Source organism: Ischnura elegans, chromosome 10 (genome assembly GCF_921293095.1).
Source record: "Ischnura elegans chromosome 10, ioIscEleg1.1, whole genome shotgun sequence".
Taxonomy (NCBI): Eukaryota; Metazoa; Arthropoda; class Insecta; order Odonata; family Coenagrionidae; genus Ischnura; species Ischnura elegans.
Genome location: NC_060255.1, coordinates 51050202 through 51074781, shown reverse-complemented (window position 1 = coordinate 51074781; position 24580 = coordinate 51050202). Strand labels below are relative to the sequence as shown.

Here is a 24580-nt window from a genome sequence, read left to right as displayed (position 1 = left end):
TAGAGTCTACTGTTTTGCCCATTTGATCAAGATGTCAAAACAGCTTGTATCGGCCTTTCATCATAAATTTCCTTATTGAACAGGTTTTGCTGGAAATGAGCCCCGGTCTCCCTGTAGAGAAGCATGTTCTCAGTGCCAAGCAGTTGTCGGAGCACAGTGAAGTAGTATACTGTTGGTCTCCTGGACAGCTTCTGGAGGCAGTTTTGAATGGAGGGCTTGAAGCGAAACTTATGAATCCTCTGACTGAAAAAGAAGAGTCAATGCTTGATTTAATTGGGTTTGGTGCAGAGGAGGTAAGGTGATGGAATGAGGATGCTTAATACGGGTTTATATTCTTTGAGAGTTTTATGTTTTCAAACATTAAAAAAAAACAATTTACCAATCACTGCATTTATAATTTTGTGAAAAGCATTAATAAATTTATTAATGGTAATTTATTGAAATGAAACTAGTTTGTGAAATTTCAAAACTTACAAGTAAGAATTTTGTTGCAATCTGTCTCCATGTATTAGTTTTATTTTTTTACTATTGAATAAGCGTGAACAATTTAGAGATTGTCTTAATTTGTTTGCTCAAACTTGAGCATATTCATTAAATAGCATTATTTTTTGTTTTAGCACCATATAAAAGCACCTTTCTCTATGTCTTCATTCATGTAGTTCAATCTCTTTTCTATTATTTAAGAATGGAACTTAATGGATGTGAGTTTGACATATCCAGATTAAAAATCGTTGCTAAAATGCATTTATCTGTCCCTGTTACTCATTGGCTATCCTCTTCTCTTCCAGTTAAAATCGTTTATTCAGGATTTGCTTGACATGAATTATGTTATTGTTTCAAACTTCCTAATGAGAGTCACTCTTTAATTTAACTAGATTGCTAGTGTCGTGGTTACTGGTGGGGAATTGCCAGTTACGTCACTGAGCACAGCTTGCCGTCAAATGCTATGCCGACTTCTTGACCCACCAGATCCTTTAGGGAAAGATTGGTGTCTCTTAGCTGTTCAGCTTGGCATGGCTGACAAAATTGCTTCGCTGGACACGCCGTCTCAGGCACCTGCCTTGACACCCGTCCTAATCAGTGGTCATCCAATCAGCCAAACTGCTCGCTTGCTGGATGAGTGGGCAAGATTTGGAGTCACCAGCATTGGTGAGTGCCGTTTGTACAAATGACATGTGCTATGATTCTTTGTATTGTTGTTTTAGTTGAAATTAGGAGATAGAGGAAGTAAGAATACAAATAGTCATGCAACATACCATCATCAATATTGGTCAAATATCGGGAGTTGATAGCAGGAAAAATGTATTGTCTTTTTATCAAAAAGGGATGTTTAAGGTTTTAACTGCAAATCTATTCCAATGTTATCAAATAAAATTAATGTATTTTAGAAATAATATAATAAAATATATATCTTACAATTAAGAATCTTGTTGCAATCTGTCTCCATGTATTAGTTTTATTTTTTTACCATTGAATAAGCGTGAACAATTTAGAGATTGTCTTAATTTGTTTGCTCAAACTTGAGCATATTCATTAAATAGCATTATTTTTTGTTTTAGCACCACATAAAAGCACCTTTCTCTATGTCTTCATTCATGTAGTTGGATATAATTATAAAATTAATGTATTTTAGTGACTTTTATTTGATAAGTCGTGCCTTGACTTTCTGGGAAAAAATACTTTTCTGAGACTATCTGCCAAAATTGCATGGCATTAGTCAGTATTTTGCTGTTGAGATCACTTATTTGAACTTGTTTTGGCAAATTGAATATACGTTGGTTACTAACACTTCACTCTTCTTGAGAAAATTGTGAGAAAATTTTAAACAATTGTACCCTCAGCCATTTAAGATTTTCAGTGGGTATCATGAACTTCATGTGCATACACTACGAAATTTTGCAAATTATTTTTGTTACTATGGAGTCCCATTACCATAAAAAAAACATTTCTTCTCGAAATATTTGAAAAGGAAAGTATCACTTACAAGTGCTATAGATTGAATCAACTTACGGATATTTTTGCAAAGCTGTACATTTTTAAATGATTTATAGTTTGGTTTCAAATACAATTCAGCACAGTTTCAGCTGTCCCTTGAACAAATGTTCGGCAAATTTTAAATTATTGATTCTCATTCAAAGTTACCCATGAAAATCCTCAAGCTGTGAAGGGCAATTTCTTTCTTATGCATGTAAGAATATAATTTATTATTTTTTACAACAGCTTCATTATCGATTTAATTGATCATAATGCTTAATTTGAGATTGAAACTTAAATACTGTGATAAAGATGTGATGGAATGGTAAATTATGAGTTACATAAATGTTAAATGGTGATACCTTAGTTTTATTCCCACACTCACAAGGAAATCCTGTTGTGACATCCAGGAAGCATATTTAAAGATTTCCCAAGTATTGCAGATTGCACATTTAATTACTTTCCTTGGAAATATCCCTATATTCTTTTTAATTTGCTCATAGTTGTTGGCTATAAATTTTTACAGCTTTAGCAGTCAAATATTGAACCCACCTCTAATTCCCCTTGGTCATTTGGTATTGGAAATCGAGCATCCAAGTACATAATACTATTTCCAATATGAAATCTGGATTTTTTAGTCTGGGGATCAGGGACAGTACCCTCTTTGGGTATTGTCCCTGGTCCCCAGACTCTTATTCTTCTGTTTTTGTTGGCCTGAAATAGGCTCCCCAGATAAGTAATCCTTTATCTTTATCAGATTTACAAATGGTGAAACCTTTTAATCATATTTTAACATTAATTTTCTTGAACCAACAGCTTGATTAATATCAGGTCAATTGCTAACAGTAACCATAAATTTATAAATATTTTTTTCTAATGAAATTCTGGTTATTTGCTGATGTATTGTTAAAGAAACAACTAAGTTTTTTTTGACATTACCAAGACTCGGTGGGCAGTTGGTACCAGTATTAACTTTGTGTAAAATGCCTTAAGTGCTGAATCATCTTTCTATTGTATTGAATTTCATGTCCATCATTAAAATGTTGCATAATATTTCATTTTTTCTTTCTTCTTTTAGGTCATTTAATTAAAAAATTACGTGAGCTGAATAGAGAGGACGGCGCTCAGGTGTTATTGCAAACTGCACCACTGTATAGAATAGTTCCACATGAAGATGAAACACCAGTCGAAGAGATAGCTGGTTCTCATACTTCTTGCTCAAATCTCTCACGATGAACTAGCATTCTGTATCCTCAGGGTATCCATTCTGAAATGCATTCACTCTCTTGCCAATTTCTCCTTGGTAAAGGATGTGGTTTAAGTAATGAACCATCCTTGGCTGTCGAGAGTATTTTGTGACTGCTAATGTCACGCAAGTCTTCAATTGGTCAGGCTCTTTGGCATGTGTTAATGTCAGTCCTTTCCATCAGCCCTTAGTTATTGGAAATAACTTTGATGCATGCAATCAAAAATGCCTTGCTTGCAAGTCACTCTTAGGCAAGCATCCATGAGAAAGGTACGGTAGAAACTTTCTTGGAGGTCAAATGTTTTGAGGAAGGACATCTTCAGGACTGCAATTGTTATGAACATTTGAGTGTCTTAAAAAAGGAATTAGTATTTATTTCACTGATGCCTTTGCTTTAACTTTATTCCACCTGTACATTTTAACAATCCTTTTTATAAATGAATTATTTTGTTTTTACAATGTTTACTATTTTTATTTTACTTACATATTATTCTCATTTTTTTGTAATTTTTTATTCATAATTATTTTCCATTTTATTAGTTCCCTAAGGATTAGTCAATTATTGAGACTAGTACAATGAAGTATTTAACCATTTTTTCAAGTAATGAACTTAGAATGGTGAATTCCCTCCCAAAGTCTGATCATATTCATCGTATTTGAAGAGTTAAACTCTCTGAATGTGATTAACTACCAAAGTTAACTATTTAATACTATTGCTTCTAATTATGGTCTTTGTATTTGAGAAATTTTGGCAAGATTTTATGCTGTTTTTGACAAAGTTTGCTGTTAATGTTGATTGTGTGTATTTTCAAAAACAGTGCACTGTGAGCTTGAATAGAGAGCACGATTTTTGAGCAACTGAGTTGTATTGCTAAGATTGGTCAGCTTTTTAATATATATAGATCCTTGATGCTTGTTCAAATTGTTTAAACATGTTCATCATTCCTGGCACTTTTTTTTAAACATGTGCCCTTTTTATACTTAAAACTAAAAATTGTTTACTGAAATTTCATCTTAAAATCAAGTCTCAAAGGTAATCATTTTAGTATCTAGAAGGCATTGACTTGAAGTTTTAGATATTAGTTCACTGGTCACTCAGGCTGTTAAGTATTTAGTTTTGTGTGATTTGAAAGAAAACTTTCCAGTGACTAAAGTTTAGATCTTAAAACAATCTGTTGAATTAATATTTAATGCACTCAGATGAAGATAATCGTCTGTTCTGCAGTCAGTCAGTGATTTTACTCAATAGATTTGCATATGTTCACAGCTTGTTGATGTATTTTTTAGGCCTAATGAGTGTGTGACTTGCATATATGTTAGTCTTTCATTAATGCATTGAGATTTCCTCTGTGGCAATGTATATATCATTGTTGTCGATGAACTGTTTTTATAATATAAGTGTAACATGTTAAATATTTTGTTTTGTGTATTGTAAGAGGTACTTAAAATTATTTTTATTTCTTGCCTTAACACTGGAATGTGCGGACTCTATTCCTTATATATTTTTTTTTGAGTGCCCTTTCCAAATTTGTCTGTGATAGAATTTGCTTCATGTTATTATCACAGTTTTATCTCTGACCAAATGATGTATTCAACCTGATTCCATTCTTGCAATGGCTCAAATGAGGGGCAGTTAATATTCTGTATAAGTCCTATACATACTTGATTCACTCGTATTATTTTGATTCCCTCCATGCGTTTAGGAGGAGGGCAAAGGTGGTATTTAAGGTCAGGGTATGCAATGATTGTCCTCATCAAAAAAAATAATTTCAATGTATCATTCATTGAGGCCTAATTGTGCCAAGGAGTAAGGGTTTTCCTGCTTAATTTTAAGTGAATTTTTTAAAATGATGAAATCATTTGCTTCCAAGCAGATCGCTCCAAAAGGAGTGTGAGTTAAGAATTTCTAATCCGTCAAGGAGGCAACTTGCCTGTGATCAAAAGGTTTTTGTAAGCGTTTTTCTCCATTTTTAATGCATTTGAGAAAACTGGAATTACAATATATGGGAATGAATGATATACCTGTGAACACATTGACTTCCATAGAAACTGTACTCAGTACATTTGTTAAAGGCTAGAACTGCCAGTGCGTATTTTAACTAGTCGATTGCTTTTGAATTTAGCTCTCATTAAGAAATATTAGATGTTTAAGTTCCCTACGTATTATGTTTTTACTTTGGTGAAAGTGATCTTTTTATGTAATGGATGTTTATTTGTTGTAGTAATTATTTAACATGGCTCAACATTTCCTATACTGTAGTAAGAGTACTGATGGTTTTAATTGACTCTCTGTTTTATGTGAATGCTGTGTGAGATTTTGTTATTCGTAAGATATTACCCCTTCCCTTCAATTATAATTTAACTTAGAGGAATTTGTGAATTGTCTTCAGTTCCATTAGCATTGCTGTTATCTTTACAATGATCAGTTATTAAATTTACTCATAGTAAATTCTTGTAGTCTCTTTATTTTATTTGGCTTTGCTGCTATCTAAAAGATGATCACTGTTAAAGCTGTGTGCTACTTATGAAAGGCATAAAATCCCTGGCACTTATAGCTTATAAAAGATCTATCACTGTATGTAGTACAGGGCACAATGAAATTGTGGTTATTGTGAGAAGTTTAGTGAGTAGACTGGGCATTGAGTGGTTAATGAATGTTTGCTGAAATGCACTTACCTACTCTTGACTATCAATTGAAATTGTGTGTTCTACCTAAATTATGTACTTACTATAATGGATATAATTTGTAACTGCTGTGTCGATAGAAAGCATTAATGCTATTTATAAAATGGTCAAGTAAATGCTTTATACGTTTGTACTCTGATTGCTGCACTTTTCATACTTTTATGAAGCATTTGCACTAATATAATGGTTATAACATTGACTGTTTGTTTGGCAACAAAATTATGTATACCTATTCTTCCATCCTATATTCAGGTTTATATTTTTATGGCGAAGAATAAATTTAATTTATTGTGAATGTCATCTGTCTATAACTGTCCCATCCCATTGAGCGAATTTCAATAAATCCTTTTTCATATACTCTTTTTCTTTTTTATGGTAATTTAATCTCAGTTATTCCTTACCCCAGTTGATATTTGAGTTGAAAATATATTTTTATGTGGTATGGTCATGTATTGGGTGACACATACATCACTTGTGGTGGAACAGTACTTTCCCTGTTGAGGGGTAATTGCATAGGAATTGAAAGGAGGCTGAAAAAGTTATCAGGGGGAGCATTAATCTGCCTTGCATGGGATGTGCCCATCGGGTGTGTAACAAAGTTTATTGGGCTGCCATGGTGGTAAATGTAAAACTTGATCCTGATATGAACTCATGAGCCAGATAAGTTGAGCATATAGTAGCCTGGCCAAAGATCTACAGTGTGTAATAATTTGATTCTTCCATATGAAAACCAGTGAAATTCGTATCAGTTGCCATGGGAAAAAATTCCCCGTGACCGGCACATAATTTGATTTGTGGGGTGCTTGGGTGGTGTGCTGGTTGGTTATACCAGTGTTGTTTTATTTTTTTATTTCACTGCATCAGAAAATACATAAATTTGATCAAATAAGCTATAAAATTTGTTTGCTCCGAGCTAAAATGAAGAGTCATTGTTGGTTTTTACTGAAACGGCTGTAGATATTATTATGGCTTCGTCTCCATAGGTGCTTGTTGCCAAAGTTTGATGATTAATACTGTAATGTGAGATGTGTAATGTTTGATAAAATAAATGCTGTTAGAATGGAATTGTGATACCCTACTAAATATTTCTCGTGTGTATATATATATATATATATTCTACTTCATTCATTCACAGGTAAGGAAAGAAATAAGGTATAGGAACATGTAATAGGAAAAGGACGAGGACAACGGTGCTGTGGTAGGTGGAAAAAAAAGCCAGAAATCAGAGGGTAAAAATGCGGCCTGACTTCATGCTTTTGGCAAAAAATTGCTCTAAGTGCTATAGCACGGCAGTGGTGAGATGGCCAAATATTGAAAATAGTTTGGAGTGATCCCACCGCGTAGCATTTGCCATAAACCTTATTGCTCTTTTTTGCGATATGAAAACATCTCCACTTTTGCTGTTTGTCCCCAGAAAATTAATCCTATACATAGGTATATATGATATTTTTTATTGAAGAATTCCATAGTGAGCAGTTTTCAAAATGTCCACGCTCACTTCTCAGGTAATTTGGCTGATTATGTGGCAAATTGACGTCGATTATGCTATTTAGATACCTATTGTCACCTATGTTGCATTGATTTTTCATTTTATCTGATTTTCTCATCTGCTTGATTAAATAGCTATATTTCACCAAAACAGATAGCTTCCTTTCTGCAAGTAATTCAATTTCATCAAATGCAAGTTACAAATGTGGTTGAAACATAATTTGTAACCTGAAGAAATATGACGTGAAAATTTGGGGAAATATTATTAAAAACAACAGACAACTTTTCACAAAAAGTTTCATCACAATGCTAGTTACAATAATTTTTTTACAACCAATTATCAATCGGTTTTAGTGGTAAAATTTTTGTGAAAAATTGCCGGTCAGTTTTATTAATAATCGGCTCTTCTTCAGGAAGAGCGCAGGAAAATGGAGTGTGGGAAACGGTGTTACTGGAGATTATTTCAATGTGGCACGAAATGAAACAATAAATGAGATATTTCAAAAGCTATGTAGGACACGATTCATTACGGTAACGTTAAATAGTGTACATAATTTTTTTTATTTCCCGTAAAATCTCGACTTGATAATTCGCACGCAAAAAATATTACGCCTCCTAATGCCCCGTTCACACTACGAAATAGACGCTTGAATAACAGCTGGAAATGGCCACGGGTCAATCAAATTAAAATCACATATAATTTATCGTCATATTGAATTCCGTACTTTCCATTCATTTCCTCTTCTAAAATAAACCTAAGACTTTCTGCATGTTATGCTTATTTTGTACGTTTTGAATAGCCTTTCGTAACTACTGCCGTCTGCTTCTTTTAATAGTTCGTTTGTTTTCATTGTTGACGTCACTGCTTCAAAGATGGATTCCACAATGCGGGGAGTGTGTTATATTCTTCTCCTAGCAATTTTCTCTCAAGAATGTTCATTAGCAGTCGCGAAAAGTAGTTTAATTAAATTGGACGATAACAATTGGGACCAAATACTCACGGGGCACTGGATGGTAGAATTGTGAGTCGTGTAACATCGTGTTTATGTGTTGCCTACAGGTCGGCTTTGGTTGTATCACAACAAATGCCGCTGAAGTTATAGTTTGTCGTAATAGGAACTAGTTGTGAGATCTTATTATGGGCGAAGTTTTGTTGTTTTTGGTGATAACTAACTGTTATAACATATTTTTCTCCAAGTTATGCACCATGGTGTCCGGCATGCCAAAGTTTACAGTCACATTGGGAGTCATTCGCAACGTGGAGTGAAGACTTAAGCATCAAAGTCGGCCAGGTCGATGTAACACAATCGCCGGGACTCAGCGGAAGATTTATGGTCACAGCTCTTCCCACAATTTTTCAGTAAGTGTATTTATGGTGAATTCTGCTATACCTCCGTTACGAAATGGATTTTTCTGACCAAAAATTTAAAATTTAGCGTTATAGATGGAGAATTTCGACAGTACCGTAGCTCTCGCACTAAAGATGAGTTCATCTCATTCATTGAGGAAGACAAATGGGCGGCAATCGAACCAATACCCGGTTGGAAGTCACCATCATCTTTAGTTATGTCATTGGTTTCCTATTTGTTCAAGCTCTCCATGGTATTACGAGTGAGTATTTTATGAGGTGTTTCTCATATAGCATTTCTCTAATGACTAAGTTGTAGTGTTAATCGATTGTTGATACTTTAAGTGTATTTTTTTCGAAGTATATCACTTAGACTGTGGTAGTTCTTTATTAATTATTAAATATGTATAAGGAGCTGAATTTCAATTTAATGTTTTCTTTTATATAAAAGTTATGTAGAGTCTTCACCTGCCAAACTGAGGGTTTCAGGTTTGAGTCTCGCCTGGGTTGGTTACCTCCTACCCTGGGCATGGGTGTTTATGATTGTATAATGTTAATTCCCCCAAAATGAAAGTGCTGTATTTTGAAAAGTCAACCTTTTCAGTTTACCTTCAATACTCATAGTGTGACATTATGTTAGAGATAATTAGTGAATGGCGTAACGCAATGCATACATATGAACGTTAAGTCCTTCAGTTTTTGGCTCATTAACTGAAACATGATATGGCTTGAATATTTGAAAAAAATATATGTATATTAGGTATTGTTTCTAATAGCTTGTTGTTTAAAACTATTTGCAGTCAATCCATACGAAATTGATGGAAGAATATGGGTTACCAACATGGGGTTCATACTTGATATTTGCTGTGGCTACAATTGTGATGGGTGCTCTGCTGGGAATTGTGAGTAGTTAATGTTCTTTCTTATTGTGCATCATTTTACAATAAAATATTTTAGGCTGAGAATTTTCATTTTTGTTAAATTAATCTTACATAATATATTTCAGTTGCTGGTGGCTGTTATTGATCATTTTTATCCTCCAAAACCACATACTGGGGGTAAAAGTGTTGCTAACAAGTCTGACAGCAAAGGGAAGAAAAAGAAATCTGATGATGTAAGTTACACATTTCCAGGAAGTAGCTTTTAATATAAATAGTGTTTTTATGCCTATATGTCGATGTCCTCAGGGTGCCTATCCCCTCCAACGCTGATGATGCATCCCCCCTTACCTTAAAAAAAGCCACAGTTTCCTCTAGAGTGTATAGTGTGCATTTTAAACATTCCTTAAATTATTCCTCCGAAAATATTTTTCAATGGCACCAACTGGTGTCATACATCTCTCCTATTGCAGACCAGGGGCCTAAGTCTGTAACTTGAATTCTCCTTTCTCCGGAGAAAGTTTTCTACTGTAGTTTTCTCCCGACTGAAGTCTGTAACTTGGCGGAGAAAACTCCAATTCTCGGTATCGGATAGGAAGAGCAGATAGGTATGAAAAATATTGAATCCGAAGCCGGCGATACCGTGAAGAACCAATCAAAATGCTTTGTTTCAAATAAAAAAACGAGCGGGAAATCAAACTATTCTCACTAGTAATTAAGGCTATTCATTCATCATTAGAGTCAAACTTTCAAATAAAAGAAATTAATGCATCGAAATTATAATTGGTAATGGTTAAATCGATTTAAATCCATCGCAGATATATTTGTTCATTATTACACACAAAGGAGCATACTATTCAATTGAGAAAGGAGAGACTAATGCGTAATACCAAAGCATTTGTATGTTTTGGATGCAGGTATTCTTGTATACAAGCGGCCGCTGCATTCATTGATGATATATATTGCATATTTTTTGCACTTCGAATGCTTACTTTCATTGGTGAATGTGTGATGAGTATGGAGAAACATAATTAGCAACGTCAGTATTATATGCATTTATACTCGAAAAGCTGAAATACACCATGTTGGAGTGGAAAAAGAAAATTGAAAAATTTTACTATGCAGAAAAGAATCGTAAAGAAATAACGTTACCGTAAATGTGTGAATGGTACACATTCATTACATTGCAAATACCTACGTGCGAGCAATTAGTAACATATGTTTACAAACTCCCAAAATGTTATAGTTAAGGAAACACAACAACGTGCCTCACTACATTTATAATTTTCAAATACTGACAGCTTAGAAGAGCGAAAACATGGGGAAAATGGTTTACTAGAGGTTATGGTTTATATATAAAAAACAAAGCAAAATTACCCTTACTTGTACATATTTATTGCCTATCATATCACATATAGCACTACAACACACATTTCACTAGCAGTCTTTTTGATACTTATAATCAGTCTATTCCGAATCGACTGTTTCAATGAAAAACTTGGCTCACAGTTAATATAAAACACTATTATGTAACACTAATAAAACATGATAATTGGATTTCCAATCACTTTGCACACACTAAAAGAATTTGCACTCGAAAGGATTCTTCACACCTCACTTCATACTCATCACTAACGAATTAAAATCAGATTACGTTATTTCACATTAATATTGCGAAGACAATGAAATGAATAGGCTGAAACAAATTGCCAAACCAGTTATTGTGACGTCAACAAACTTGGAATTTCACTATCACTCTTACCGTAACCAAAATATGACCAAACGGGCCAAACCAAAACAAACAACAACGCAACGAAATGCGTGAAATGTAAACACGCAAAGGCTCACAATCCTCAAACCAATGAATTGGGAATTGGTAATAGATGCAGTACTTAATAAAATCAAACAGAACTTAGAGGCGAACAAACGAATGAAAATTAATATGCGTTCGATGTAACCCTAAATTACAACTAGTTCAAATATGAATCTTATCCCCTTCGCAATAGTTAGATACCTTTGATCAAAATGTATACGGTTGATTGAAATAAATAATTTCGTCGAAGATGTTACATTCACAACTCACTTCACATATCGCTTCACTCTGTACTTCATCGTCTATATGCAATCAATTCACTTAGGGGTACACTAAGGGCACAAATTGTGTTCACATACACTAGAGGCACAATGAAAGTTCACTGCACGTAGTTTCCTAGCAAATGCAGCTATACAAAACTTTCAATTCCTGTCAACAATTACTCTACATACGTTGCTGCCTAACTTGAAGAATGGATTTTCGTGTTCTATTTTGGCACAAATGCGTAAAAAATTTGTAAGAGTATGCAAATAGAACTGCAGTTTGATCATCCACAACGGTCCGCCATTGCTATTTTCCTCGTTTTCTCCTAGGGAGAAAATGAGTCGGCGGGTCCCGGGCGGTTGACTCCGAAGCACCCGTCCAGGGTGCGTCAGTTTCTCCAAATCGCGTTACAGACTTCAGTCGGGAGAAAGATATTCTCCAGGAGAAACTCTTTCTCTGTTACTGGGAGAAAGTTTTCTCCGTTACTGGGAGAAACGAGTTACAGACTTCGGTTGGATGAAACGGGTGCCTCACGAGTCTATTTTCTCCCAACTCGGGAGAAAACGAAGTTACAGACTTAGGCCCCTGGAGTTTGCTCAAGCAATAATGCACCCTAAACGTATCCTGATGGTTTGCAAAATCTCATGATTCCTGAAATTGGGTTGGTGGAAGTAATGATAATTGTTGTAGCAATCATTAATGCCAAAGAGGATATTAAGGAATAAATATTGAAAATTAGGATGATTGAAAATGAATTCTAAAACTGCTAGCCGTTCTAGCCGTGAGCCCATAGGGTGAAAAAAAGCATTTCAATTTTGTACTACAACGTCAGCCTTGAATTCAGTGGACTTGATGGGACCTTCATTATTCACTAGGAGATATTAAGTTTTAACCAAATTTTAGTTAACCGAGTTTTAGTCTTGGGTAATAAATTGAACCATACTGCCATCTTGCAGGAAAAATATTGCTAACAGTTACTTCTCCATCAGCTTAAATGTCATATGCATAACTTAGTTGAGTAATACTGTATATGTCCATACTGGCTGTATGTACGTATGTAATAGCTGGTGTACTAATCCCCCCCAACCCTTTTCCCCATGTGCCTCACACCTATTCTACATCTACATACCTACTACCCCACCAGCGGCCGAAAAAGGCGTGTGGCAGGGGGTGTTACGATACCAACCAAAATATGGAGGTGGCTTGAGTGATGGTATATAGATGCACTTGTGACCACTGTTTTTTTTCTAATTCCAACAATGCTAATTAATTATTGAATTGTCTTTAATGGTTGAAATTACTTTTTTTTATAAATATCTGAAGGATCGCTTCAGTAAGGTGGTAATTTAGGTATAGCAATATCTATGAAAGTCTAATGAAGTTGAATGTAAATCACTCTCAAAATAAATGGAATGGAGAAGTGGAATGTTTATCTCAATAAAGTGGTTGACTACCTAGGGCAGAATTGTGAATTGTTGGGGGTGGAAATAAATGCAATTGAATCGGAACTGTGGAGCCATTAAGTCAGAGATTCCAAGCAGTGATTCCCTGCTGGAATTTTACGGAATGCAAGTGGTCTGCCAGACCTCTGAAAAAGTTCCACTTGAGAATGAAAATGCTGGCTTTGAAATCTTAAAAGCGATGTCTGTCAAATGGGATGAGGTCAAACATTTCAGGTGAATCATTTCTGAAATAGGTTACATAGAAGGGTTACAGCTGATAGAGGGTATTTATGTTGTAGGGGTGGTTTGTATTTGATTTAATATCAGCCTGAATGGTCTTAGCTCTTCTAAATTTGGGAACCACTTTTATAAATGCTTAGTGTGGGAAACAGTCCTTTAATTTCTCATACTTGCTGGGAAAGGGGACAGATTATAAATCACTACAGAAAATAATTGAATTAGTAATAATATAAATGGTACATATTTGGAATAAAATTTTAAATCCAGAAAAGTGACTCCATATCCCAAAGTATATATTTAGTGCTATAAAGTTAATGTAAGACATTCAAATTGGAAACTGAAAGAATTTCCAATGGATTCTCTCTGGTAGGAGCTTGTGCATAATTTGCATTGTATTGTTTTTGTGCCTTATGAGATTGGCGATAAAATATATTTTGTTGCCATCAATGTCAAACTAGGTATTTCCGATAATCTGAATGTTAGCACATAAATAGGTATTTCCGATAATCTGAATGTTAGCACATTTCATAAAATTATAATACCATGTCCTAAGATACATTTTTAGCTATTCACCTTTGTAGATTTTGCACCATCGTTGTGAGCTGCGGTCAAAATTCTTTTCCTTGCTGCCTAGCATGTATAGTTATAAGCACTTGTATCTTTTTTTATCTGTGGATGAGACTTAGGTATGAAAAGATGTTATAGATTTTTGGACTCCTGTCACAAAACTATAAATGTGCTTGGCTTGGCACTAGTAAATTACCTTAACAGGTAATAAAGGAAATCGGCATCTCCAAGCACAGTAGAAACAAAATAGCAATAATAATTGGAGGCAGGGATGGTGCTCAATTTTAAGTCATAAGTTTGGGATTCAGAATGTGCAGAATGGAGTTATTACATGGATTCTCATGATCATCTTTTGAGTAATCGCTTATTCAATTGTCTCTCCGAGCACCTTCAGCATCCATGTGTGGTATTACCTTGGTTAGGCTTCTACATAACAAGTAGAGATTGCTCCAACACTTCAAGTTTGAATATTGATCGATAGTCTTAAGGTCTGGTTTCATGATGCATTAACCTGCTCAAGTTCATTTCTAAATGCATGAATGATTTTGGATACTAAACCCGCAGCTGCTGTAGTGCTGCAAGTTTACATGCCTACGTCAGATAATAAAGATGAAGAAGTAGAAGATGTCTACCAAGAAAAAGCGGGTAAGCGGCGAAGAAAATTTTATTATTTTAGGTGACTGGAACGCCATCGTCGGCAAAGGTCAAGACAGAATGATAACTGGGAAATATGGGTTAGGTAACCGAAATGAAAGAGGAGAAAGGCTACTTGAATTCGGCACTGAGCACAGGCCAGTGGTTGCCAACACTTTATTCAAAAATCCCCTGCGAAGGAGATACACGTCGAAGATGCCGGGAGACCTTAGAAGATTCCAAATCGACTACATTCTAGTGAAACAAAGATTCAGGAACCAGGTGAAGGACTGCAAAAGTTATCCAGGGGCAGATCTCGATAGTGACCATAACTTAGTTATGATGAAATGCCACCTTAAATTTAAAAAATTGAAGAAAGCCGTGAAAAATATAGGGCAGGTTGAAAAATTGAAGGAGGTTCAGCAACAACTGGCTTTCAAAGAAGCTGTAGAAAAGAGAATAGGGGAGGACACGACCAATAAAACAGTGGAAGAGAGCTGGAAAAACCATTAGAAGTGGTCTGCAGGCAGCAGCAGAGGAAGTTCTTGGTAAAAGAAGAGTCGTAATGAAAAAACCATGGATCAAGCAGGAAGTATTAGATCTCCTTGAAGAAAGAAGGAAATACAAGGCTGCAAAAACAGAGGAAGGACAGAATTGTTGCAAGAGAATAAGGAACGAAATATGTCGTAAAGCGTGGAAGGCTAGAGAAACGTGGATGAAAAATATTTGTGAAGACGTACAAAACAATCTTTAATATGGAAAAGTAGACAGGGACAAAAACGGAGAACTAATTATTGAAAACGAAGACAAAGGGAAGAGATGGAAGGAATATCAGGAAGATTTGTACAAAGGAAGCAGCCTAAGAACGAATGCTATTGAAAACAAGAGGGATGTGGATGCCGATGACATGGGAGCCCTAATTTTAAGAACAGAATTTGATGCGGCTGTAAGAGAGCTCAGGATAAATAAAGCGTCTGGCATTGATGACATTCCTGCAGAGCTAATTAAAAATTCAGGAGATAAGGCATTGAACTAGCTATACAAAATCATTAGGGAAATGTATTCGACAGGTGAGAAACCAAAGGACTGCGAGAGGAACATTATAATCCCTATTCCTAAGAAGGAAAGAGCACAGAACTGCGAAGATTTTAGGACCATAAGCCTAACTACACATGCCTTGGATACTGACAAGGATCATCTATAGAAGAATAGAACGAAGAGCAGAAGAGTACTTGGATGAGGACCAATTTGGATTCAGAAAAAACAAAGGTACAAGTTAAGCAATATTGGGCCTTAGACTGCTCATAGAGAAGAGAATGGAAAAGAACAAGCCAACGTTCGTTCCGTTCATGGACTTAGAGAAGGCATTTGACAACATGGATTAGAGCACAATGCTTACAATCCTAAAGGAAATTGGGGTTCTTTACAATGACAGAAGAATCATCCATAGTTTATGCAAAAACCAAGTAGCGGTGATAAAATCAGGGTCCAGCTGTGAAGAAGCAAGAATTAGGAAAGGAGTGCGACAAGGCTGTACATTGTCACCAGTAATTTTCAACGTTTACATTGAGAAAGTCATTGATGAAATCAAAGAAAAGGCATTGGGAGTGAATATCCATGGAGAAAAAATTAGCATACTAAGATTTGCCGATGACATAGCCGTTATAGCAGAAACCGAGACGGATTTGAAAAATATTCTGGTTAATATGGGTTGGGTAATGGGTAAATATCAACTGAAAATAAGCACGAAGAAAACTAAGATATTAGTATGCAGCAGAAGAGAAGGAGTCAAGACTAACATTAAAATAGGGAAGCAAAAACTGATAGAGGTGGATGAATTCGGTTATTTGAGAAGCAAGATAACTAGTGACGGGAGAAGTAAGAAAGAAATTATCATCAGAATAGCCCAGGCAAAGAGAGCATTCCACCAAAAGAGAGACCTGCTTACAGCGGGAAACTTAAATATGGAAGTAAAGAAACAATTTATAAGAACCTACATTTAGAGAATGCTCCTATATGGAAGTGAGGCATGGACAATAACCTCTGCAGAGAAAGCAAGGATAGAGTCCTTCGAAATATGGTGCTATAGAAGAATGATGAAGATCAAATGGATCGACCGAGTTTGTAACGAGGAAGTCCTAAGAAGAGTAGGAGAGAAGAGAAGCCTAACAAACCATGAAAACCCTAACAAGAAGACGGAACAATATTATAGGCCACATCTTGAGACATGATGACCTGATGAAGACAATCATCGAGGGACAAGTTGAAGGCAAGACGGAAAAGGTAGACCTCGAACAAAATATATGGAACAAGTAAAGAAGGATGTGAAAGAGAAGAAATACGTAGGTGTGAAAAGATTAGCTGAAAGGAGAACTGAGTGGAGAGCTGCATCAAACCAATCCTACGATTGTTGACCAGTGATGATGATGAATGATATTGGGAAATGGAGCATGTACTAATGCATGAACCAAGTTATAACAGGTTCTATTTTCTGTTCATTGTATTTACAATTTGGGTGGTTACACAGTGCATTTCGGCATTGATTGTCTTGTTTGGGCATTTAGACATTAACTTGTACAGCTTAATTAGCATACAACCAGGGCTGTGTATTATCAGTATGGGTGTTTCGCACATCAAAATTTAGCTTAAGTTGATTATTTTGTCTCTCCAAGCTTGATTGAAATTAAGATTTAACTTCCCTTCACTGGTCCAAAAGTGGATAAAACCTCTCCTCAAGTTTGTAACTTTGCTGGAAGGGATATGTTGTGCCTCCGAATGTAATGAAACAAGTGATTCTGGGCTTTTCCTAGCCAGGACCTAACAAGATGTCAATTTTCATGCTTAATCATATCCCCATTTCATGGAAATCTATGTGCTGAATGGGCTCCCTTGGATGATAGGCTTTAATATTTTTATTTTATTGTGCAGGAAAGTGGTGGTGATGATGATGAGGAGGAGGAGGATGCAGAGGCCAATGAAGATGAGGAATATGATGAGAATGATGATAATATTAAGGATGATCTCGAAGAAGATGAATCTGAGAAGAATGCAGGTAGTGGAAGCGGGTCGGAAGAGACAAGTTCTGTGGGAGGAAGTCCTCGAGTCCACAAGAGGAAGTCAAGGAAGGCAGATTAGTAAGGATTTACCATAATCATTAACGCAGCCCTGTTTGAGGCATCGAGTTTGATTTGATATTCTTCAAGTACCAGAAACTGTGAATTCTCGAAGTAATTAACCATAATTTTTGCAGAGTAACAAAATGGATGCTTGATGTCGGTGGTTTGGTTCAAACCTATCTGCCGTATTATTTGTATGCTGAATTTTAGATCATTTTTAATTTTTTTTGGATTGATTTTCAGCATATCTTACACTCCCGTAACATCGCCTTAAACCTCAACAATAACTTTTGTTTACATTGTAAAATGTGCCTACATGTTTGTTGGGAATGTTCTTGGGCTTGGAGCTATTAAATCTCCAGCACTGTAAAATTTATTTAAATGGTATTTCAATTGCCTGCTGTGTATTGTTAAAATCTACAAGTACCATAACATTCCATTAAAATTTGTGGTTGTGTTTTTTTCACTTTTGTGTGGTTTCTACATTTTGAATACAATATTAAAACAATGTGCATTTTTTCTAAAGGTTGTTTCATTTTCACTCAATTATATTCTCATTATCTGTGATTTTAGGGTAGTTTTTAAGAATGTTTTTCATAAGCAAATCGGAGATAGTTGTCTGGAAATGTACTTACATGGTTAACTGTGATGAGCTCTTGGATTTTTTTTAGCTTTTTTAATTGATTTAAAATAGTTTTAGTTGTATAACCACTGCAATATACTTTATACATGAGTACCCTAGCTACATTTTAACATTGAATCCTTAAGTGTGCCTTCAGACTCCATGGCTAGACTTTTAAGTGTTATGGAGGAAAATTTGATGTGATGTGGTAAATATTTTATCCTTATCTACTCTAATTTAAATGGAGCTATTAAATGCCATTAAAGTTAATGCCAAATTATTATTCATTGAATTTTACGGAGCTAATCATTTAAATCAGGGAATTAACTTTCTTTATTTTACACTTGGAAATTAAATTCTTTCAAGTTTCTATTTCTTCTTGTTTATATCTTTATACATAACACAATAGCTTATAGTAACAAATGGGGCTGTATTTTTTAGGGCATAACTAAATCGCATTGAGTGTCACCTCTGGTGCAGTATGAATTTTGCTTCAGTATGTTGTGCATTTCAAAAGGGGATTGTGATAAGAATGGCTAACGGAACATCAGAATGTTCGAGTCTAGAAGGCAGATGCCTAGTAAAAATATTTTTATTTTATATTTTTTGGAAATGAATATTGACTGATTTTTTAATTGCATTTAGAGGACTAAATGGAACTCGGTGATGTTTGATTCAGCTATGAAATAGTGATCACAATGAGCTGAATACGATTATTTTTTGCAAGTGTGTTGCTCATCAAATAGAAGTATGCATGTAATATTAAAGTTATGAATGTAATCGTTAAAATATGAAAAATACGCTAAACACTGTGTATTCATTGGAAAATGTAATGTCATGATTTATATCTTTAAAATTAAGTTCATATGAGAAGAAAATACTTATTGTTGTACTCTAAATTCACTGTCCATAACATTGTTTGATTACTGGTATGGCCAGAAAAACGATCACCTTTTATGTTGGTAAGTGCACTTATATATCATGAAAAGTTTCAATAATAAATGTTATTTGTATGAAGATATGGATACTTCCTCATTCCTAATCCAAGTTAATAGTCAGCTACCAGTTTTTGAAGCCTGGACAGGATTTTTTTGTTGTACAATCAAACTGTTGAACTAATTGGACTCTGATTGACCCTGGAGTTGGTGAGGGTTAATGTAAAATTTCTGTGGTAGTAGTCCCCATTAAGATGCCATGGGAACCTGTGTGTTTTTTATGCAACAGGAGAGTAAGATTATATTGGGGAACAATAATTATTGAGAGAATAAGACTTTCATTATTAGGGGAACTAGAGAACATTGTGCATTAGGTGTGTGTAGGAAGAGAGCCATTAAAGCCAATTAAAAGTGGTTCATTCATACTACTGGTTGGAGCCTAAAGGTATTCGTGATTGTTGTAGGTAATGGTACATCTTGGGTTATACCTAATGGTTTCAAATGTGACGTGTATGTTATAATGTACCAGTTGACATGCAGGCCACCGAACAGGTTTGCACTCTCAGTAATCATATGCTAAACAAGTAGGAAAGTCATTCTGGATGCTACTCCACATTTATTTTATTTCCATGCCACCAGATACAGCATTATAATAGGGTAGTTTCCTTCATCAAAGAAAACGAAAGGCATTGATTGTGATTCGTTACCCACCATTAGTGTATTCATAATATACAAATTATTTGGTTTTAGAAATACTGGTTTAGATGATTGGCAATGGTCAATTTTATTCTCATTTGAAAAAGACCAGATTGGCGCCCATGCGATGCCACTCCACGTGACGTCACAGGGACCTAGTTTCTATACGAGTAGATAGGAGTTTTACATCGTCTGAGACTACCAATGCATGCATGAGGCACAGAGCTCAGGGAATCATGTCTTAATAATCACCTATTAAAACTGGCTAAGGTCGGAAAATTTTCTTCGTTTGATAAGGTATTAATAATCCTTATTTAAGCCAAGCGCTACCAGCTAGCATGGTACTTGGCTACCTGCTAGCATCCTGCGACGTATCAGCGCTCAAAGCCTCGCCCCAAGGTCACCTCACTTGGGGCCGCAGGAACCAGAACGGAGATTTCCCGGCATTCATACTTAGCCGTCGCGTTTTCGCGCACTTGAAAATTTTCTCTTTTCATTTAATCACGAAATATAGATATTTTCATTTAAAAATTTAAAAGTGTGAAATACGTACTCCAGTAGTAATAATGTTTTGATTTAGGCAATATAAAAGTATTAGGAAACCACCCTATTGCCTTTAAATCTGCGTTTTATAATAATTAATGTACACAAATGTTTGGGGATGTGCGAGTACGCAAAAATTCGAGTCGAGTACATAGTTGGTACTTGACTCGAGTGCTTTGAGTGCCTGCCTAAAATGTCGAGTTGAGTAATTTCGGCAACAGAGATGTTGAGGCCGGTTAGTTCAGAAATCTGCTAGCAGGGGGTGCTATCATGAAACTCATGTAATTATGAATATAGTTTTTAAAATCAATGAGTCATTCTAATGCCTTAGCATAGGAGTTCAGCTTTTGTATACGTCAACCACTTTAGTAATCCACGTGGGCATCGAATGCCTTTACTACGTTCGTCCGATGTTAATTTTCGTGTATTCCTTAGTTGCATTTAGTTTCCTTCTTGAACTAACAAAATAAAAGTTGCTATGGTTGTTTAAACGGAGTAAGAAATAAAGAAATTTTTTTTTTCTACAAAGCTAAAGCTAAGTTCTATAGTTGGCTTGCTTTGTTGACTTACATTCTATGAAAATATTTAGATCCATTAAAATGGGTGACATAAATTTTAATAAAAATTCCTGAGGTTCGTTAATCTTGTAACTTTGGCTAGAAAGTACTTGTCCAACCGCACTAATGTGTTGCGAAAGACAAATTTTTCAGGCAGTAATACTGTAACATGGAGACGTCATAACCTGCTGCCTGAGCATGTAGAAAAATTAATTTGTCTGCTTGAGAATTAGAAATGATCAAACATCAAATGATTTGTTTATGTATATAATGTTTTTTACAATTGTACAAATGCCATTACTGAGGGCTCTTCTTAGCAATTTGGATACATACATTAATTAAAATGATGACTTATTTCTAGAGGTAAATTCATTTCAATTGTGCATATGTAACTGTTTAAGACATTAATTTTAATTCATTTCCTAATTGTGGCTCAATTACATCAGCTTTCCTCATTATCTATCCCTTATTAGATGAAGCCAATCATTCACTATAGAAAATTCACAAGGAGATAGGAAAAATGAGAATATGTTGGAGCATGTATTGCCAAGTTCAGGAATAGCCAGACTCGATACTTGCCAGTAGTTTTCAATGCGACTCAAGATCAAAAAGTACAACTCGCACATCCCTACAAATGTCCCTTTCCTGCGTATAGGCGACCTACCCAGGCAGGACGGGAACCTGCACCCTTCTGTTTGGCAAACCCTGCCGCCGCCATGGCCAGCAGACCTTGCACACATGAGGATTTATGCGATGCTACTTATGAATCATATGGTCAGTTGCGATCTGGCCAGTATGGCAACCGCTGAGGGCCTCAAGCTTAGGGGACGGAGAATGCTTGGGTCTATCATGAAATATATATGCAAGGTGTAATAAAAAAAGACGATTATAGCTTAAACCAAAGTTATTTTTGCAATTTAAAAAAATTCCATGTTTTCATTATTCGCTTTATTTACAACATGTTTAGGGTAAAAAGATTATAAAAATAAAATAAAGGTGTCAGAAGATGAAACAGAACCTGATGCTTTTTTGAAAGGGTAATTCAAAAAGGTAATTTCAGTTCAGTTTTAAGGAGCAAATTAACAAAATAGATAATAGAACCATGTATAATACATTATCAAACTTGAAATTCTCACTTTTCATAGCATTTTATCTTATGAAATTGCCATCTTTTATTAATTTTTATCTAGTTTTTAAGAACCAGAGCAGTATCAAAATTCATTTCCAAGCATGCATGGTATGGTATGGTATTTGGAGGAGGTGACCGACAGCTGAGGTCATTTGCGCCATGAGGGACGGGTGGAGAGAAACCCGGCGTCGGCATTAGCCTGCTCTTAACGAAAGGCACCAAGGGGACCATGGCTTAACGTTAACGGCTTAACACGTTGTGCTTAAAATGTCCTCCACACAACATTCAAGCAGGGATCGGGCAGTCTCTGAAAATTCTCTGCCACTGCCGGGATTTGAACCCGAGCCCGCCGGGTGGGAAGCCAACCATCTAGCCACCACACCAACCTGATCCCCCTCCAAGCGTGCAATTTCCTAATATTTTCTGGGCGAGGACCCCCAAGTCCCTCGGTAAGGAGTGCCCTATCATGTGTCCTAGCCAAGGGCTTCCAGTCATCCCTGACTTCCCCTGCGTACAGTACTATCAAAAATCCATGGACATGTGTAAGGCTAGATATTCTGTGATTCTGGCTCTACATTTATCTAAATTAATTTCAACAGAAACTATTTTTTGTGCATTTCCAATAAATCCAATGTTGGGTCATTGAAGTCTTAGCAGGTAGGGTAATCTTGAAGTATTCATAATTTTGAATTATGGAATGTAGCTGGAAATAGTTGTGATGAATTTGACCTGTGCAATGGCTGGTTCCTAATCAGTATTTTTTTAAAGTTCATGATTTTATTTTTGATTACCATTGTGCATGCATGTATTTGTGATACTAAATAATGGTATTCTAACATGCAGACAAAGAATGCCTGCTTAAGTAATTTTCATTATGCCTGCCAAATGCTGTTGTGCTTATCTAAAAAATGTATTGCTAGCCAATGGATAATCAAATCAATGATAGCATCAACCATTTATTTCAATGAAAGAAATTTTAATGTAAAAATTATCAAATAGTGGGTTTAATGTTGTAATTGATGGCATTGGAATGTCTATAAGCTTCCATAGCTAAATAATCAGGAACCTGCTGGTTTCGTCATATTTAACGATAAGGTTCTGGTAATTTTCATTTTATACCTTCAATTTGATAATTTATCGATCATTGATAGACTTTTTAAAGGCCTGTTTACACAGTGCATTAATGCAAATGAGTTAATGCCTAAATGTATGAATGCTTGAATGAACATGAAACTGTACCGTGTAACCACCCAACTTGTGCGAATATACGTAAAGAAAATAGAATGTGTTCTAATTTGGTTCATGCATTCGTACATGTTCCATTTCGGTCCACAAAAATCATTCATGCACACATTAACCTGTATGTGATTAATAATTACGAGATGTATCGTGTAAACAGGCTGTTTGTAAATATTGGCCTGCAAGTTCTTTGCATCATATCACTTATAGTCTTATTATGTATACTGATTTTTAAATTATTTAGGCATGTCTGAGTATTATGGTAGTTGAAGATGATAGATAAGCTTTTTTAGTTGGATTACCATTATTGGATATCTTTTGTTTACTGTGAATACAGATAACTAAAAATGCTTTTATGATACATTCTTTCTAGGATTCTACTCCTGTACCCGGCTGTGGTCTTCACTGTGAAGAATTATTAATGTTCTACTGCTAATGCTTACGTGATATATAATTTTCCAGATTTTATTGTGATAATTTTTTATGATTTTTTTATACACATTCAAATAACCAGTTGCACCAATCAGATATTGCTTTTTAATATTTTTCCTTGAATCTATGTATTCTGTAAGCTTGGTTAATTTTGTTTTTATCTGTATCTCATATGCTCAAATGAGAGGATATAGTCATCAGTTGGTACATGAATTTTCTCAGAAAGCCAGTCTTAAAAGATGGGTAATGGTTTAATGAGAAAAATAAGTCCTCGGAATATGAAGTTTATGTTCACCTTTATTTACATTTTCTTGGAATTGTCCTTATCAGCATAGGCTGTCAGTCCTGAGATTGATTTTCTGCAGCTCACCCCTCAAAGTTCTCCTGTGAACTACCTTTTCTAACAAGGAGAGGTCGCCAAAGTGATGTTCAGGATCTGGATGCGGATGTTATTTTCTGAAACTATATAGGTAAGGTAGAAAAAGTGTCACGGCTTTCTTCCACATAGGACCGGGTTCGAGAGATATGCGCATGTAAATATTTCGCGCAGCATCAAGTCCCTTGAGTAAGCGCTTCCTTCAAACTACGGTCGTGGCGGTGCGGTCTAGGGCGTTAGTCCTGTGAGCTTTAGTATGTAAGTAAGATGGTGTCCCGGGTTCGAGACCCAGCGCCGGCAATATTTTTTCTCTCTTCCAATTTTTGAAATCACAGTTACATTTTACCCCAATTCGTT

General features: G+C 35.5%; 2 protein-coding genes across 5 annotated transcripts in view; both read left to right on the top strand.

Annotated features, from left to right (window-relative positions):
- The window catches only part of LOC124166413 (death-associated protein kinase 1-like), a 92894-nt gene extending 86632 nt beyond the window's left edge, over positions 1 to 6262 (top strand). For all 4 annotated transcript variants that reach the window (XM_046543942.1, XM_046543945.1, XM_046543944.1 and 1 more), the window contains 3 exons: positions 84 to 293; positions 876 to 1149; positions 3053 to 6262. In XM_046543942.1, the coding sequence (XP_046399898.1) occupies positions 84 to 293; positions 876 to 1149; positions 3053 to 3210 (642 nt within the window). In that variant the 3' untranslated portion in view covers positions 3211 to 6262. The remainder of the gene's footprint in view (positions 1 to 83; positions 294 to 875; positions 1150 to 3052) is intronic.
- Positions 6263 to 8238: 1976 nt separating this feature from the next.
- LOC124166664 (thioredoxin-related transmembrane protein 1-like) lies at positions 8239 to 24147 on the top strand. Its single transcript, XM_046544294.1, has 7 exons — positions 8239 to 8415; positions 8592 to 8753; positions 8830 to 9004; positions 9542 to 9643; positions 9748 to 9855; positions 17507 to 17712; positions 23789 to 24147. Coding segments are annotated over exons 1-7 (903 nt in total). The 5' UTR covers positions 8239 to 8266; the 3' UTR covers positions 23790 to 24147.
- Positions 24148 to 24580: the final 433 nt, after the last annotated feature.